Genomic DNA, 18,355 nt, shown 5'->3' with positions numbered 1-18,355 from the left:
TTTTTTTCTCATAGCAGAGCAAAAATCTGAAGGTACATGAACGTTTTGTTCTTTAAGCATCAGATTGATTATAGATTGTCCAAACTAGGAACATAACGGCTTATCGGACATTTAGGGAGCAAATAAGAGCAGTGAGAGGAAGGAAGAGGAATTGTCTGAGTAATGGACCTTCGTGTTGGTTAATATTATGATCGAACAAGGAAACGAGAAGGACGGACGTGAGAAGTGGGGGAGGAAGAGGAGTGATGAGGTCCGGTGAGGGGGCAGGAGGAAGAAGAAGAAGCGCAGCAACAGAAGCGAGCTCTCACTGTGTATCTAATTAATGAATGGCATTAGCCATTTGTTATACCATTTATTCTGGTAATGACCAAGCCTGATCGTTCATCCCCCCCCCCCGCCTCATGCTCATTTTCCCCCCTTTCATCCTGACTCTCTGCCGCTACCTTTGTTCAGTGCTCAAGCAGGAATTGAGAGACGCCGAGGGAATAGAAGGGGAAACAAACTGAGACAGTGAGAAAGAGGCCTGGGCTTTAATGACATGCTCTGCTACTGCTTAACTTGGGACACGGCTCAATAATGTGTCAGAGCAGGCTACACATATTGACAGACTGAGCCCACAGCTCATCTCGTTTGTGCAAATGCAGTCGAGTAGATGCGCCGGCTTTTTTTGCGCGTTGGGTCTTTGTGTTGTGTCAAATCAGACCTCCCGTGGAGCCGAGTGCTTGTTCACCTTGCCCCCCCCCCCCATTCTGGTAAATAAACGAGGGAAGGAAGTCTTAGTTGTGTTGGGTGCACAGGTCTAGCCGGTTGCCATGTCTGCTTGAGCTCCAAGCGAACCCGTCAAAGGATGCCATTGTGCTTCCCCGTCGGTGTCCCGGCAAGGCCTTCCTGCACAATGTTCTCACAGTGAGGGGAATTGAAGACCGTGTTTTTGTAGCAATAAGAGGTCTTTGTTGTCTTTTTTTGATAAGAGTCAATTTCATTATATCTACTTGGAGACTAGTAAGGAATCGGTTCCTTGAAACCGCCCTTCAAACTCACCCTTGCCCCCTTTTTTCCTGACTTGATTCTGTGCCACCTTGACTCCAAATCTCTTTCCAAACAAATCCCGAGGATCCGGCGCCCTAGCTGTCAAAGTATAAGCAAAGTAAAAGCGTCCCTTTAATAGTGACCCCCGGCCGTTTGGTTTCTCTTGTAGCCGTTTCGCCGAGTGACCTTCTCTGTGGTGAGCCAGCCCCAGGACCCTCACCAGCAGGGATCGCTGCAGAGCTGCTACGACAGCGGTCTGGATGAGTCGGAGACGCCCAGCAGCAAGAGCTCGTCAGGCCCCCGGCTGGGCGCCCTTCCCCTTCCTGAGGACAGCTACGAGAGGACAACGCCGGATGGCAGTGTCGGTGAGGCAGAGCACATGGAAAATGGTAGGGGCAAACACTGAAAGGAGATCAAGAAAACACTAAGATACAAGGAAACGCGCACTCACATACTGAGAACACTCACGTAGGATGCCCGACGGCAGGCAGACAGACTCACTAACATACAGGAACACATGCGGTTCTAGTCTAAAGTCACATTTCTGTAGGTGCTTTTGGTTTTTAGAGTCCTGGCAACGCTTAGTCAGATCTGTAGTCGATCAGGCGCGATGTGGCGTTGAGGTTCTCATGAAGCAACTTCTGCAACTTTTATTAAAGCTTAGGCCTTTGACAGATGTACATCACTGGAAAGTGAGGTCTCGGATTTCTAGTAAAACTTACGGTTCTGCTTCAGAGACGGTTTCAAGGCTACACGAGGGAATATATACTAAAGATATATACTTTCAAATCATATATTTTAGATTGACTTTCCCCCCTTTTAGTTTGCAACACTTCGGGACGATTTCTCCCGAGTTCCCTTTTGTCGTCTCATTCCCAACTTGACTTTGGGGAAGGGAGATGTTTTTGAAGCTAGTTAGCAGCTTCTGCCGATATGCATTTGGCTTTAGGCCCTCACGCAGGAGATCGTTTTTCTACAATTGGGAGGTAAAACCGATGTTCTGTAGGTTGTAATGTGAAAAGACGTCACTCTAGAGAGACTGAGTGGGAGCAGCGCCAAAGTACTGAAGACTATTGTGAAGACAGTCTCTAGCTGCGGAATTGTTTCTTCCTTTTGTAAAATCTTCTCAAAGCTAGCCTTAGCTAGATTTCTACCAAGGCTAAAACATGTGTGAGAGTGTGTGTGTGTCTGGATGCGCACTGAGAGATGGGGGTAATGGTCCCATTCATAGTCTAGGAGGCTGAGGCAATGCTTAACAAGGAGTAGCTGTCTTGAGAGCACTAAGCCTAAGTGCAGCGGCTTCCCACTGCAGCTTAGGCAAAGGATATTCAAATTGAGATTCCCAAACCCCCGTTTTCAGACGGAGCTGTTTTGGTAGATCTTAATTCGTATCAGATCATTGTTGTCACAGGTGTCCGCAGTGTGCTCTGTCAAATTTTAGCCTAAATGCAGATTAAAACAGATTTAAAGCAAGCGAGTTAACAAGAGGTACCGGATATTTAAAATCTCCTTACTCCAACAACAGGCTTCAATGTCCTAGTTAAATTACAAGCAATTAAGTGGCTCATTTAATTTGGAAAAAAAAAAAACTAATTGAATGGGGACGGCTGAGAAGAAACCCCAGTTTGATCAAAGGTGTGATCAGCTTGTCGATCATAGAAGAACATTGAGAGCAATAGCAAGAAATATTGCTATGAGTTTGTCATACAGCTGTAAAATGAAAAATAAAACAACTTTATGTAATGCAAATTTGGAATATCATACAGTTAGCACAACAATCTAATAATCCCCATACATTTGTGCAAGAAGCTCATTGTGCAAACATTCATTCTCCTTCTCCAGTTTCCGAAGGCGCAGTTGCAAAGTATTCCGGAGCTTTAGAGCAGATTTGTTGGGGGAATTCATTCCAGGTTGACTCATGAATCATTCTCCATCCAAGAGAAACAACATGCTCTTCTGCTGCTCGCTATCTTTAGTGAGATCATCCAAACCGATGTGTGTTTGTGTGTGTGTGTTTGTATCTGTGTGCCTGGATGGAGAGAATGCCGTACGACTCACATTGAAATGAAACTGAGCGAATGCGAACATTTAACCGGTTTGTTTTCCATCTCAAATGAAACTCCAAAAATCTCATATCTCGGCGTTGTGTTTATACAGCGATGCTCTGAAGCTATGAGGAGGAGATATAATCTGGATGTAAGCAGCCACAGTGCACAGGCGGCGCAGTGGCCTTGTGGTCGGAGAGAATATAATTGGTCCGTGTCCTCTGATTTAATATCGTTCCATTCAGTTCTGTGTATTGTGTTGTTGCCCTTGAGGAGCCTCTGCTCGCTCACTTATGCTCGGTCACTCTGGATAGGGGGCATCAGCTAAACACCGAAGTGTAAAGTAAATGCAATCATCTGAGGTTAGGGCAAATATTGGCAAACGTCCTCTTGAGGGATGCTAACTACGGTCATTAGCGCTCCAACCGGGGGTCGCGGCCAGAGAGCACACAGCCATTGTCAGTCCTGCCTTTACCTCCCCAAGAAAGACTGTTAGAAATTTTGAAAACTAGCGAGGAAGCACGGAATCAAAGCTAACAGATGGCCTGCTGTGGTGCTTAGTGTTGGTCGGGGCGTCATTAGTGACATTTACGCGCGTAATGCAGCAGTGATTCATGGCCAGTGTAGTAGTTTCTTCCAAGCAGAGCGTAAGGATGCAGGGACCGGGGGAACGGAGGGACGGGTTGGTGTTGGCTTCAAAAGAAACAACTGTTTGGTTCAAGATCTCAACCTCGGGTCCAGATGCCTGAGAACTTTTATTCTGAGGAGTTTTTTTCATCCTTTGTGTTCATCCTGTTTGATTGTCGCCACTTTTTTGTAACTGGAGAACCTCAGACGAGGCAGACGTCCCTCTTTGAATCTGTTTATTTCAGATACGCTACTCAAGGTTCAATCAGAGTCCCGGGACGTCGTCGTTCACCACCGCTGGCCATCTGTCTCGTACACATGAAAGCATTTACTCGAGCAATACCCCCCCTGAACGCAATGGCACACACGAACGCAGGCATCCGTGCTAATGCGGACCCAAGCGTTGGCCGACACGCCCTCTGTTTTTCCATCACAACTCTTCATCCTTCCTTTCTTGCGACTCTGCACAGACGTGCTGAGGGACCAGGTTCTGTTTGCCTCACCTCCTCCGTCGAGGTCAGGTTTCAAACTTTATTATTTTCAATCGGCTGACTTCTTTCCGCAGGGGAGAGTCGAAACTGAAGAAAGAGGAGACAAATCTGCGTCTTCATTCGAGATTATCTTCAGTGTCTTGGGGGGAGATTGACGGTAACTCATACCGAGAGCCTCAACGGTTGAGCTTTTTTTGTTTCAAGATCTCAAAATTGGGTTCGTTTTTCTGTTGGGTAGCGTCAGTCTTGAGCAGCATACGTTCAAGCGCGTGCGTTTGCTGTGTTTCATGAAGTCGTGATTTATTTGATGCACAGCTGGGCCCCTCACTAATTCATAAGTTTACCCCGACGCTCATCAGATATTCATAAACGTTGAGTGTTTGAGTCAAACACATGATTGAGCCATCATGGGAGTCGAAGAATCCTTCCAGATGTACGGTAGCACCGGCGAGACGGAGTCTGTGTTGGGTGGGGTCACTTTTTACCATTTTGGTGTAAAAAAAAGTACAAAAGAATAACACACCTATCCTGAGTTTTTACGTCAGAGTTGGTTTCTTGTGATGCCATCATTTTGAATCCGAGCAGCTCCTGGTGGTGAAGATGAAGAACTGGTACGAGGTGCTCATAGGTCAATCTACCAATAACCCATCACCCTTGATCCATGCCATGAATGGTCTTCTGGTGGTTTCTTTTGAATATAGACACAATACCGATGCCAGACACCTCCTCACATGGTGTGGCGCTGTGCTACAGGCTAATCCTAACTATACCTAATGTATTAAAAAACACTTTTCCAATGCTGCAGAGATTATTCCTATTTCAAGATGATCGCCGATGGATCACAAGGCTTACTTTGCTGAACTTTTTTCTTTACCGCTGCATCTCTGAGCACATCACAGAGGCTGATGCCTGCTTCTGTTTATGCCAGCTGCTAAGACAGATGAATAGTGCAAATTTATTGTAGCCTCTAAGAGAGTAATAGCACGTCCTCCCGGCTGCTAACGTTAGCATGCCTCCCACGTTCCTGTGCTTTGGCTGCCAGACAACTCCCAACACACACACACACACACACACACACACACACACACACACACACACACACACACTCTCTCTCTCTCTCCCTATCCCTCTCTCGTCTCTCCTGCTGAGAAATCTTAGGCTACCAACATTGGATTACAAACATCATCATTTAATGTCGGCTACAGCCGGCCCCATAGAGAGGACGGACTAGTGACACATCACAGCGGTTATCGGTTAGCATTTGAGAACAGAGGCCGTCTGAGCCTGTGCTAACACACACACACACACACACACACACACACACACACGCTCAGGGTGTTTCACAAAAACCAGACGGACTGATGATGAGAGGACATGCACATGGTAGGCAGGTCCACACACGTTCTGTCACGCAGGAACAGAAGATCTCACGCACACCCCCACTCCATCAGCAGGACGCGTCATCGGCCGTCACCGCCAGGCTTCTCACCAGATCGCTTTACGTCGCTTGTTTCTATATATATATAAGAAGCTTCAGCTGGTAAATATGCTGCTTAGTCTGGTTAATAATGAGGATGTGTGTGTGTGTGTGTTGTTTGTTTGTTTGTGTGCTACGCCGTTCATTAGGCGAGCCCGATTGTAGAGCCAGATGGCAAAGCGAATTTGTTTAATTAAAACCATTCATATTTCAAGAGTGGAGAGGCAGCGGCGCTGGTCTGAGGTCTGATTTCCCTCAACTTGGTGGAGGGATGGGCGTATGTGGATGAGTGTGTGTGTGTGTGTGTGTGTGTGTGTGTGTGTGTGTGTGTGTGTGTGTGTGTGTGTGTGCTCCCATCACCACCCAGTGGAGATTTTTAGTGAGAAATCATCACAAGCATTGTAGCACAAGGAATGACGTGCACACCATAAAAAAAAAACCAAAAACGTAATTTGAAAAGTACAACAGGGACAGAAATGAAAGAAATCATCAGTTATATATAGAAAGTGCACAAAGGGTTTGTCTACGCGCGTTTGTTTGCGGTTGTGTTTTTTCATTTCCATCTGTCCCCTTTACCCCCGCGCCCCCTGATTTCTTTCCGTCATACCCTCGGGCGAGACAGCGAGGGAGATGGAAGGAAGGAGAGAGGCAAAGCGTGGCGAGTCAGAGTAAATGAGTAACGCGCCGCGCAGGAGGCCAGAAATAAATCGAAGGTGGGGAGGTTGTGGAGAGAGACGAGGTGATAGAGAGAAAATTAATTTATAAAAAAAAAAGAAAAAAAAACAGGAGGGGGAGATAGAGAGAGAATGGGAGGCAGACGGGAGTGAGGGATGGGGTTACATGCGTGGAGGAGTCGCCAGCAGGGAGTGGCACTTGACGGAGGGAGAGATGATTGATCACTGCTCGGTCGGAACAGGCAGGTATTCAAATCATACCCCGGCCTTGCATTGGCTGTCTCCACTTCCTCTCCATCGCTCCACATGGGCAAACAGGAAATGTAAAGCACGCTCCAAACGTATAGCATTAACCTACAGGAAGGAGACCCAACGAATCGTCAATGAACGCTGATTTATATTTTCACCTCTTTTCACCTGTTTTTAATTTTGCAACATTACCAAGGTGGGGATGTATTTTTTTTAAATTATGCAGCACTACCATTTTTGCCTCATCGTACTTCCTGTTTGTTCGGCGGATTACCCCGAGCGATGATTCCCAACATCGGGGCTCACAAGACTCCCAGGGGTGTCGCAAGATGATTAACAGCAGAAGAAAAATAACACTTCTGCAATTTAACATAGTTTATTCTCATGTGATTTGCTAATTTGGCCTCTTCCAGATTGGGAGCACCAACTTTATTGTTCATTACTCACTGACAAATACACACTGTGCCTAAAGGAGGTTCATTTTTTAGTTTTTTTTACATTTATAAGTTTGTTGTTTGACACCTTAAATCAACATAGTATATAAAAGTAGATGAAGGAGGAGAAGAACCATGCAAAACAAGTAATGCTTTGAAGGCTACACTGCCCACTAGTGGTCTGGCATGCACACTACAGCATTGTTTGGGGATCTGAATGTAACATCCTAAAAAAAGCAACATTTTCCAAAGCAAAGAGGTTTTCTTTTGTTTCCAACAAAACTATTACAATACACGCTGTATTGTGTTCGTACAGGACGCACACATGTAGACGCCGCTGTGTGTGCAGAGGCAGACAAAAGCTGTGCCGCCGCCGCTCGCACTAATTCACAGGGAAACATCGTGCAGCCATGACAGACATTTGAAAGAGAATGATTGCGACCACTTTATTGTTGCATTCAGGGTTGTGTATGTATGGAATGAGTCATTATCAAACATAGAGAAGGTAGAATGTGTGCTTAAAGGGCTTTTTTTTGTGTGTGTTTGTAATAAAAAGTACAAGGAGAGGCCGGGGAAAAACGGGTGTCGATTATGTCTTCAAAGATGATGTAGTTCTCCATTGTCTCGTCTGTCTGGATGTGCCGCTGATAAAGCACAAGCCACCCGGCACTTATAGCAGACAGAGGAGGAGGCAGAATGGTTTTTCATGGCACTACAGAGACATGACGGTGTTTTCAATGAGGGCCTACAGTCATACACGCCGCCATATGCATTTTGTGCCTTCTTGGGTGCAGCGAAGCGGAGACTAGCGACTTGGCTTTCCTCCAATTGGCACAGGAATTTTCTTTTTTTTTTTAATGCCTGGAATAAAAATCACTTTCTCCAACAGATGTTAATTTTTTTTCATCTCCTGCAGTTTTTTTTTTTTTTCCTCTTTCTCAAGATATCACTCCTTGACTCGGGTATGTGTGTCAGGTGTGTTGTTCGCACGGGGGCGGGTTGGTGGTGGTGGTGATGTGGCTGTCTTCAGTGGAGACAATTAAACACCTCCGAGGCACTCAGCCAAAGCCTCCCGCCTTCTCCTCCCTCCTTCCAGGCGCTTGTCTTCTGCTTGTTTTCCTTCCCTCATGCTTCCAACCTCCTCCCCACATCTAACTTTCCCTTCTTTCATCTCCACCACCGGTTAACATTCTGTACATGATTGCGGAGATGCGAACAGGTTGTGCAGAGGTGACGGATCACATTTGCACAGTGCGTGCTGGAACATCAGGTGTGCAACGCCACGGACACGGAGGGGGGTCGTGTTTTTCTCAGTGTGAGGTCTGGAGCAGGGGAGGGGTCGTCTCCAAGGGATTCTGGTTAATCTCTCCGACTCTAACAGCCAAGGCTGGGAAGTATTGTCTTACCCTTAAGTGCAATCCGAGCATTTAAAGATGACCAATGCAAAGCGCAAGTGTGTGCACTTATGCTTGTTCACTATGTGTGCATATGTTGCACCACGATGACTTCACACCAGGAGAATATCTGAGAAGAAGCTGAGAAAAAATTAAAATAGGCTATTTTTTTCTTATTTCATCACCTCAGAGCACAAATAGATTCCAGAAATTCACATTTTGGGGGGTTCGCACATTCTGTAGGCCGCCGCCGCCGCCATGCTGGGGCCGCATTCATTCATGCACCAGTCATACACATCGCTCACTGCCCCCTCATCATATTTCAGTTTAGGCACTCACACTAATTCATACATAATCTGTGCAGGAACTGCTCTTTGCATTCTTTACCCGCCATTGAAGTTTTGCACTTGGCTCATTATAAATTTGGTGCATTCATAAGTTTACAGAATTTCTAAGAATAAAGAATAAACTGGAAGAAGATTTAGCAAAATTGAAGGGTTGCTATAATTTGTAAAATATATAGTTGAGTTTCTGAATGCGTGTGTGTGCGTGTTTAAGTTTAAATATACACGACGACACTCTTTTGACCTTTAAGGTAGGAACTGGAAATTGTACTTTTTTTTTTCCCAGTGTGCAGCAGACCCATGTTCGCTCTGCTGCTTTCCTCTGTTTATCTAACACCTTATTTATGTACAACTTCTGGCCCCTTCAGCCGCTTAACCTTTGGCAATTTGGATATTTCACATTGCGTTTTTCCCGCCGCCCACAGCTTTTGTCGCCAACACTGATGCAAACTAGCAAAGAACTGCACAAAAAAGTATCGACAAACTTTTTTTTTTCTAACCTTATGTTTGCTTTGCCACCTTGTCTGGGTTCACCCACGTGTGCCTATTTACGGAACAGCTTGCCGTGTCGCATCTCCAGCAGGCACGCGTGTAAACTGGCATTCCTTCTCCGAGGAAAATTTTTTGGAGGAAAGAACTCCTCGCTCTGCCAGCAGCAGAGGCTGCTATCGCTAATTGATACCAATTAGCTTGTATTATGTAGGAATATGACATTGCGCTTGTCTTTAATCAGGCTGGTTTTGACGACAAAGCTAAATTCTATAAAACTGTCAAAGCAAAGGCAAACAAACGCTTGCTTTGCTGCAGGCGTTAATGTAGAAGGCTAATGATATCTGTGTGTTTGAGTGTGTGTGTGTGTGTGTGTGTGTGTGTGTGTGTGTGTGTTACAAGTACTGTTGGTGAAAAGCAAAAGGATGACTCTTTTCAAATCTGCACGAAATAAACACATCGGTGATAGTATCGGTAGCCAACGCTGGTAGAAAGAAGCATTTATTACACGATTAAATGACATTCTAACAGTGTGTGAGTGTGTAATTACATTAGCTCGTCCTCATAGGTGCTGATGACTCTTAAATCTGTCTATCTGCTCATAACCAGATAATTATATGGTAGTAAATGCTCTTAAAGTAAAATGGTATCCTGACCAAGTGGGGAAAGTGGTGTGGATCAATACTAGATGTGTGTTAGTGTGTGTGTGTTCAAGCATGCGTGTCGGTACACCAGGTATGTGCGCATTCATGCGAGATCTGGTGGCTGTCACCATCCAGGAGTTCTATTCGACTCCCTCTCTCCCCCCTTTTTGCTCCTTCACCCAATAAAAAAAAAAAGAAAAAGATGAAAGCATCCAACAATAGAAGCCGGGGTTTATCCTCCTGCTCGCGCTCGCCTCTTCTCATTCTCTCCCTTTGAGGACACACTTAATGTGTCTCACACACGGATGAAGGGGCGGGAGGCAGGAAGAGACGGTTGGGGGGGAGGGGAAGGAAGGAAATGAAAAGCTAACATGTTTAATAGAAGGTGCCTTCCTTATTGGTTGTGTTTGAGGTCTTCAAGTGGCTCCAACTCCGACCTTTGACACAGGAGGGCGTCATCTGCGTATCGGCGTACATTTGTGATATATACGTTATAAAACGCTTCCCTGTGTCCGTCTGAGAGGTCCAGAGTGTTTCTGCCGCTTCCTCGGCGGAGCGTTTTGCCACTTAATGCATTTTACGTGAGACTTTTTACAAAGGCTTGTCCATTTAGTCCATCGGAGCAGCGAAGCCTGCGAGGCAAGGAACCTACGTAACAGTCGGCATTAGCGCCATGCATGTTTTATGAAGGCCAGGAGCTCACACTGGCTGCGCTATTTACAAAGGCGTGAAATTGGTGCGGCGGTGTGTTAAAGGGAGGAAGCACGTATGTCTCTCCGTGTGTGTGTGTGTGTGCTAATATTTGCACTATTCCTGCTTCCCTCTTGTGAGCGCGAAGCTGCTTGATTATGCATTGTTGACCCATTTACTGTACAATAAGAGCTTTAGCGCTTTTCGCTATTGTGCACCATTGCTTCACAATGAGAGATGTTTACTGCTATTCATGACGCACCTGCGGAAAGCCACACGTTGGGAACGCTGCGTGAATAAAAAGGTATTTCCTGATTAGAAGCGACCGTTTAAACACCAGCATCTCGATCAACCCGAAAACTCGACGAATTTCACGCGAGTCCCTTCCAAGCGATGCGGAGAACTCCCCATTTGGTGATGTTTGCACAGTTTTTGTTTGTTTTGGCGCACCTGGTCACGAGAGCAAAGAGGTATGCATCCACACACGCAGCGCAAATAGTTCCCGCCCCTTCCACAGGTGGGTTTTGTGTTTTTTTTAACCGCAAGGTCACAAATAAAAAATGAGCTTCCCGCTCCTTTGCGTAACATTTTCAAACCAACGAAATACAGCAATCACCTCACAAAGCACATCTCTTGATGACTATCCTCCCCCCCAAACGCCCCATCCAAGCACGACTTCCTGTGAGGGGTGGCGGGAGCCAAAGTGGCCGTCAAAAGCCTCCATTTAACCCACAATGGAAAAGCACCAGGAGCCAAAACACACCAGCGCACACAATCAGAGCAAAGTAACGCCACACTGACACCAAACAATGGAGGTAAATGTGGCGAGGATTTAACGGGGGGGAAGCCAGGTGAGTTGTTTTCCCTCCCCCAGGGGAGGGGGGAGGGTTTACAGAAAAGATTAACCCTTTGAACACACGCAATAAGGGCACACCTGTTTCAGTGCATTTGTGGCAAAACTCTTTTGTTTGCCTCCTGCCTGCAGACTAATGGCTACCTTGAAGGCTAAAACAACAGCATTTATCTTGTCTGTGGCTCAAACCAACCCTCAGGCATCACTTTGGAGTGGGGGGGGGGTGCGGAACCGGTTGCAGACGCAACCTCCTCGGGGTATCCTGGATTAGACGTAAGAGGAGAAAAACTGGAACGTAATGGTCAGCATGGAAATGAAGCGCCCTGTAACTTGTTATCCCTTTCTTTTGTTGGGTTTTTTTTTGTGCCGGTCTTGTCTGAACAGGCGGCCGCCCTCCAGCTCTTATCGGCTATGAAAAGAAGAAGACAGAAAAAGAGAAAGAGGGAGTAGCGAGCAGCTGACATGATGACAAAAGACCCGCGCCCTCGCCAATGGCCTGACAAAGCAAAGCATCCTAATCCAGACTTTTTACAATGTCCACACACACACACACACACACACATAAATCCATACGTGCAACGCCGCCTTTAAACACTTGTAAAAATATCCTCCTTTCTTCTGAAGAGAATGCCCTGAGTTCAGCTTTTGGCAGCGTTGGCAGGCATTGTATCGCCTGCAACTCGCTGAGAGTAAATGGGCTTGTGTGATCGTTGGAGGGCTGCTACCGGGAAGAGTTTGTTCACAAACGAGAGGGAACGGTTGTGTGTCGTGCAAAGCGAAAAAGCTGCATTAAGGAACAAAAAAAATATTCTTGCAGTTCAGACCATTTTTTAAAATTATAGCAATCCCTTCGCATTTCAAGATGTGCGGCTTCACTACATTGTGGACTTTTAGTCGGAAGTCAGCATCCGGAAGAGCTCACAGAATGCAGTGCAATTTGGGAAACACAAAAGTGCCTTAAACAGTCTGTAAGAGTGTGGAAAAGGTAATACAGATATAAGGTGGTTTAATATCAGTATGGAAAGGGTTCATAAACATTTAAATTACCGTAAATAATAAAATAGTTTGTTGGTATATTGCAGAATTCCGTTTAACTCAATAACTGCGAGTAATGAGGGATTACTGTACCACCAATTCTAGGATGCTTCAATTCGGTACTGCAGAGCTACTCGTTTTTGGCGCGGATGCAGAAGAGGGCTGTTTAGGCCGCCGCCCACACACACACACACACACACACACATAAGCACACATACACACACACACGCTTCACATTCCAAAATCATCTGGAAGTGACAGATTGGGTTCACGCACGGCGAAGAGAAACAAGTTGCAGTCATTATCTAGTTAGAGCTGATGTGATGATCTTATCCTCAAAATACTGTTTGGGTAGTGGGGATGTGAACACACACACACACACACACACACACACACACACACACACACACACACACACTGAAGGTTAAACCACATCCATTTTGACTTTTTCATCCATCGACTGTTGTGAGTCTGACAGCCCTCTAGAAGTCGAATTCTAAATTGGAGCGCTCTTTTAAGGCGCTTTTCCTCCGTTCGTTGGTACGGTTTGATAAATCAAACAAGACTAAACATTTTTTCTCCAGAATCAAAAACTTTTTCGACAGTTGGGTTTCAGGGAAGTCTTTTCCAAACGGGTTGATCTTTTACCGACAAAAAGAGAAAAGTGGGGGGAGAAGGAGATGAGCAATTGTTCCGTCACCCCACATGTTGGGAATCTGAAGTCACGCCACGGCGGCATAAATCATCTTAATCCCAGTGAGATTGCAGATGGAGGAAGGACACACACACACACACACACACACACACACACACACACACACACACACACACACACACACACACACACACACACACCTTGTTTCCCAAATCACCACTCAAATCACTCATCTTTATTAAAAAAATAGCAAAGAGGCTCCACTCCTTTAATCGCTTGTGGGGTTTGGGTTAGGTTTAATCTTAATCAAACCCAACCGGCGGAGAGAACAGATGCTTTCTGGAGTTAAAGTTGAGTTTAACAGACATTTCTTGATTGTTTGCTCTTTTTTCTCCCCCAATCCTTGACGTTATTATGATTATTACGACCCCTGCTTTTGGTGATTTCGGTTTTAGACGCATTAACTCGGGCTTAAGACGTGCTGACCAATTTCCAAAACGCTGCAATCTGGACCTTTCAGTCTTAATCCGCCTCAATTCATATATGAAGTAATCCTCCTCGTCCTCTTAGCCGTCAACATCGGTGTTCTTCTTTGGTGGAACTCTGCACGAGGACAAAGCAATTCATTTCTAAAGTGTCAGATGAGGAGTGGAAGGAGGGGCCGGCGGCGGCGGGAGGATGGGTATTGGGGGGGGGTCTTTGATGATGCAAATGTTGGAGTCGGATGCAGGGAGGTGTAGCTGTGGACAATGTATGAGCAGATTTCTGCAGAGAGGCTGCAGGAATAAAGACGCGGCGCTGCTCTTTTTTGAGGTTGTGGCGTTCGATCGGAAACCTGCGAGTCGGAGAATTTATCCTCCGACAAAAGTGATAATGGGAGGAATGGAGAGAGGGAATTATGGTGCAAGGTGTTACACAACCCAGGCAGAATCTTCCCCCTTGTGTATCTGTGTGTGTGTGTGTGTGTGTGTGTGTGTGTGTGTGTGTGTGTCTCGCTCAGGCAGGAGATTGTCAGTTTAATCTGGAATCCTGATGATGTGACAAGACCAAAAAAGAATTAGTAAAATATACAGTATTTTCTGCACTATAAGGCGCACCTTCAATGAATGACCTCTTTTAAATAATTTTCATATATAAAACTGGATTATAAAGCGCACTGGATTATAAGGCACACTGTCGGTTTTTGAGAAAAGGCTTTTAGGTGCGCCTTATTGTGCGGAAAATATTGTATTTTTACATAAAATGCAGTTAAACTCCAAAAAAACCTTCCCTAACACACACACACACACACACACACACACACACACACACACACACACACACACACACACACACACACACACACACACACAGTTGAACTTTGTACACACCCTCATTTGAAAGCAGGGATTTAACTGCAGTACGTCTGGTGTCTAAAATAGGCCCCAAAAATATATAAAGTAATCCTTTGTTACTCGCGTTCCAGGAAGCACCCGCAAAAAATAAAATCCGGCAATATAGCAACAAATTATTTTATTATTTGCAGTCATTTAAACGTTCTTGAACCCTCCCCACACTGATATTAAACCACCTTATATCTGTATTACCTTTTCCACACTCTTACAGACTGTTTTAGGCACGTTTGTGTTTCCCAGAATTGCACTGCGTTCTGTGAGCTCTTTCGGATGCTGACTTCCTACTAAAAATCTGCGATGTAGTGAAGCCGCACATCTTGAAGCACAAATAACTGAGGGATTATTTTAGTTTACTTCCATTACTTAATGAAACTACTGGTTTTTATCGTAGTGGAATCGAGGCCACAGACTGACAATCTTGTCTGAAGTAGAAAAAAATAAAGAGGAATGCTAGAATTACCTCCGACAATGCTTTAGAATCAGGCTAATGTTCACAACCCACTCAGGAAGACAGGGTTTTATTTTGCGGCGTGCTGCGAGTCGATGTTTATGCGTGTGGAGAATGTAAAGGTCTGGCGGACAGGCCTCGCTTTGCCCCCCTGACAGGCAGAAGGCTGTAAAAAATTGCACCATATTTCCTCTCAAGTCTCTTCTGATACCGAGAAGCAAATGTTTCCACAGCTGACTCACGTTCGTATCCAGACAAACACTCATCTCCTCGTGATCATCTCTTCATGCAAACACCTCAAAGTGATTCATGGAGTCATCATCTCGCCACGTCTCCCAGAAAGTTATTTATGGCTTCATTTTGGGGCGTATTTATAATTGAAAATGTGATTTTCACCACTCGACGGTCATTCGCAGTGAAACATGGATGCAGACTCCTCCGTATCCAATTAGAAGGCAGTCATCTATGCTGTCAGTCGCCGAGGGAGGGGGTGTAGCTGAGGCTGCTAATAATAAGACACTAATAATCTAATGATGTCTGGAAACTGCGATGTTATGAGAGCTTCAGAAATTCAGGAAAGTTTCCGGCTTTCATTTTCATTATTATTTCCCCTAACACCGAAGTTATGACTTGTCTGCTTCTCTCTTTTAGCAGGAAGTCAACAAAATTAGTAGATTCAAATGGATTTCATTGGAAAAGTAGGGAATGACCCCAAGAATCACCCTTTCGATTGAGGCGGTGATCCGGATAGATGATGGATAATGTCAAAAATGCTGAATTTGATGCTTTTTTATATGCAAAATATAATTTTTCTTGAATACATTTCAAATAAATAAAGATACCAATATGATTCTGTATTCTAGAGGTCAAGTAGTCGCATTACAAGGGTCAGCAATCATGGGACCGTCTCTTTCAGCGATGGCACGATGCCTTGTGAAAGTTTACGCTCCCTGACTGCATGGATTCAGAATTTACTTATTTAGACCAATTCTTGCAGAGATACCACTCTTTACTATCTCCGTTATCAAACACATGACATTGCTTTTCCTGGACAAAGTTCACAATTTTTTCATCGCTGCCAAAGTTGCAAACAGACAAACGCTCATAAACCCAAGCGTCTCCCTCCATCCTTGACCATCCACTTCTTTCTTTTTTTTTCTTCCTTTTTTTGGAAGCGTAATTGGGATGCAGAGGGTCGGGCGCCTCGCTTCTTATGCTGCTTGGCATCCCGTGCACCCCGTGTTCCAGCAGTTAGTACCAGGAGGAATATTGATCTAGACATTGCGGACAACCTTGGCTGTCAGAGGGCGGGTATTTGTGCTTTACGTTGCTTGACCTTATATCGCCTCCGTCTGGCTGAATAGACAAAACCATGACAGAGAAAGTCATTAATGATATACTTTCTCCTCCTGCCGGAGTGAACGGATGCGCTACTTCTGCTCTGCGTGTTTGCGAGTTGGTTGATTGTGGGGGGTTTTTTTACCTGCCAGAAGCTCGGCCACATCTGCTCACCGACGCCGGCACAGCAGGAAGTGGACAGGCTTCCTCTAACAGAAGTTATGTTCTGGAGTAAAAGAGTGTGAGTAAGAGTGCATAACAGGAATAGAGGTGTGATTTATTTTCTTCCTTTGTGCACAGCTCAGAAAACCTTTTACAAACACTGTTGGTCATAGGAACCTTTATGTGAACACCTATCTATCTATAGATGTGAAGCTACCATCTTTTTTTGGACACATCTTACCTGAAAGAGCCACATTTGGGCTCATGGAGCGTATTTCTACGTCTTTCTTACCCCATTTAATGACACTCATTGACTTTAAATTGCTGTGATCTGCGTTTTGATCGCCGCATGTCGGAACATAAAAATCCAGGTGAGTCTCCCGTGGATGAGCTCAGTGAAAAATATGCCAAAAATGAAAATAATGAGCTTCTTATTAAGCGGGTCAGAGATAATTAGAAGCCTGACGATAATGTTATATCACCTCGGCAGCTGCGGTGATTTTATGGAGGCCGGCAGTGTGTGCATTGCTGACAGGGAGATGATATACTGGCTGTGGCGAGTGCTGTCTGACAGTAAATGTCTTCCCCCCTCCTTCGTGTTTACAGTCGTAAATGGATTATAGTCCGCGGGCAGCTCCTGCATACATATCTGCTCCAAATGCGCTCCAGCGACGCGACGCTAGCACCTCCACCAGCGCCAGCCAGCGCAGCCTCTGGTCGAACGTTACCGTGTCACTAATCACGTTAGCATCGATCACGAGAGTGGCCTCACTTTGACCTCGCTGCATTGCATTCGTAGCGTTAGCTCGTAGCAGTCGGAGCTAAAGGCCGTCATTAACCCTTACAGCCTGACCTATTTTGGCTGTTTTTTGTTACTTTTGATATTTGTCTCTATATACCACATTAAAAATGATTTAACATACCCAAGTTTGGTATGTTTATCTGCAGCACAACTTCATCTATATAAGGAGATAGTTTTTATTTCCCTATAACTTATTTTATTGACATATTGGGGCTAAATAGTCAAATTCTGAAAAGGAAAAAGTGTGTTTTATTGCACATAAAAACCAAAAACATGCTCATTAAATTGATTTTGAGCTCCAAAAAGTTTGCCATAGGCTTCTAATATAATTATATATAGTTTGTGTCACTTGTGCCACTCTTCAAAGGAGTTTTTCCAAAATAAGACTACAATGATGCACGATTCGCGCATAAAAATACGTAAATGGGGCGCGTAGTCGTTCGCGTCACATGATAAAATACACCAATCAGTCTACATGTTTGCATCACGTGACAATGCACGAATCGCGAAACATGTTTACATCACTTGAATACATGCATCCCCGCTTGTACGCCACATGTCAGCGTGCGGCCGTTGCTGCTCCCGCTTGAAATGTGTCGATATTCATGAGAATTAAGCTCATGGCTCTGTGAATTATCCAACCACAATTATCCCTCCAAAATGAGAAACAATCGGGTTTTTGCGGCGGCGGCGGCGGTGGAGTTTTGTCATACTATGAATGTAATGTTCCTCTCCTCAAAAGGCTGGGATGAGGTCGCAACATAAGTCCGGGGAAATGAAGCTCGCTCTTCCTCAGCTGAGATAATTAGCTGGGCTGACAGTCGATCCCCCGTTTGTGACACTGATTTTTTCTTCCTCCATCCAGTATGGGACTATAATCCCTCCTTTGAGGATGTGCAAGTGAGAATTTTTTTTTTTTGTCCTTCTCGAATATTCCGGCAACAATAATACCCATCAACCCTGTGTAATTAGCTCCATTTGAGATGCGGCTAGGGAAACTGAGAACCTGTTTGACCTCAAAAAAAAGGGCTGAGCATTGATGTGTTTTGTGTCTTTTTCCCTGTTTGTGTGTCTCCGGGTC

The 18,355-nt window shown here is 45.1% G+C and overlaps 1 protein-coding gene across 5 annotated transcripts in view; it reads left to right on the top strand.

Annotated features, from left to right (window-relative positions):
• pcdh7b (protocadherin 7b) overlaps positions 1–18,355 on the top strand; it is a 96,738-nt gene that overhangs the window by 42,688 nt on the left and 35,695 nt on the right. For 2 of the 5 annotated variants that reach the window (XM_068308763.1, XM_068308766.1), the window contains exon 2: positions 1,199–1,418. The exons of 2 other annotated variants lie outside the window; for them this stretch is intronic. In XM_068308763.1, the coding sequence (XP_068164864.1) occupies positions 1,199–1,418 (220 nt within the window). The remainder of the gene's footprint in view (positions 1–1,198; positions 1,419–18,355) is intronic. One more of the 5 variants, XM_068308764.1, reaches the window with a different exon arrangement.

This window comes from Antennarius striatus, chromosome 23 (genome assembly GCF_040054535.1).
Source record: "Antennarius striatus isolate MH-2024 chromosome 23, ASM4005453v1, whole genome shotgun sequence".
NCBI classification, from domain to species: Eukaryota; Metazoa; Chordata; class Actinopteri; order Lophiiformes; family Antennariidae; genus Antennarius; species Antennarius striatus.
The sequence above is the reverse complement of the archived record's forward strand: the minus strand, read 5'-3'. Positions and strand labels throughout refer to the sequence as shown.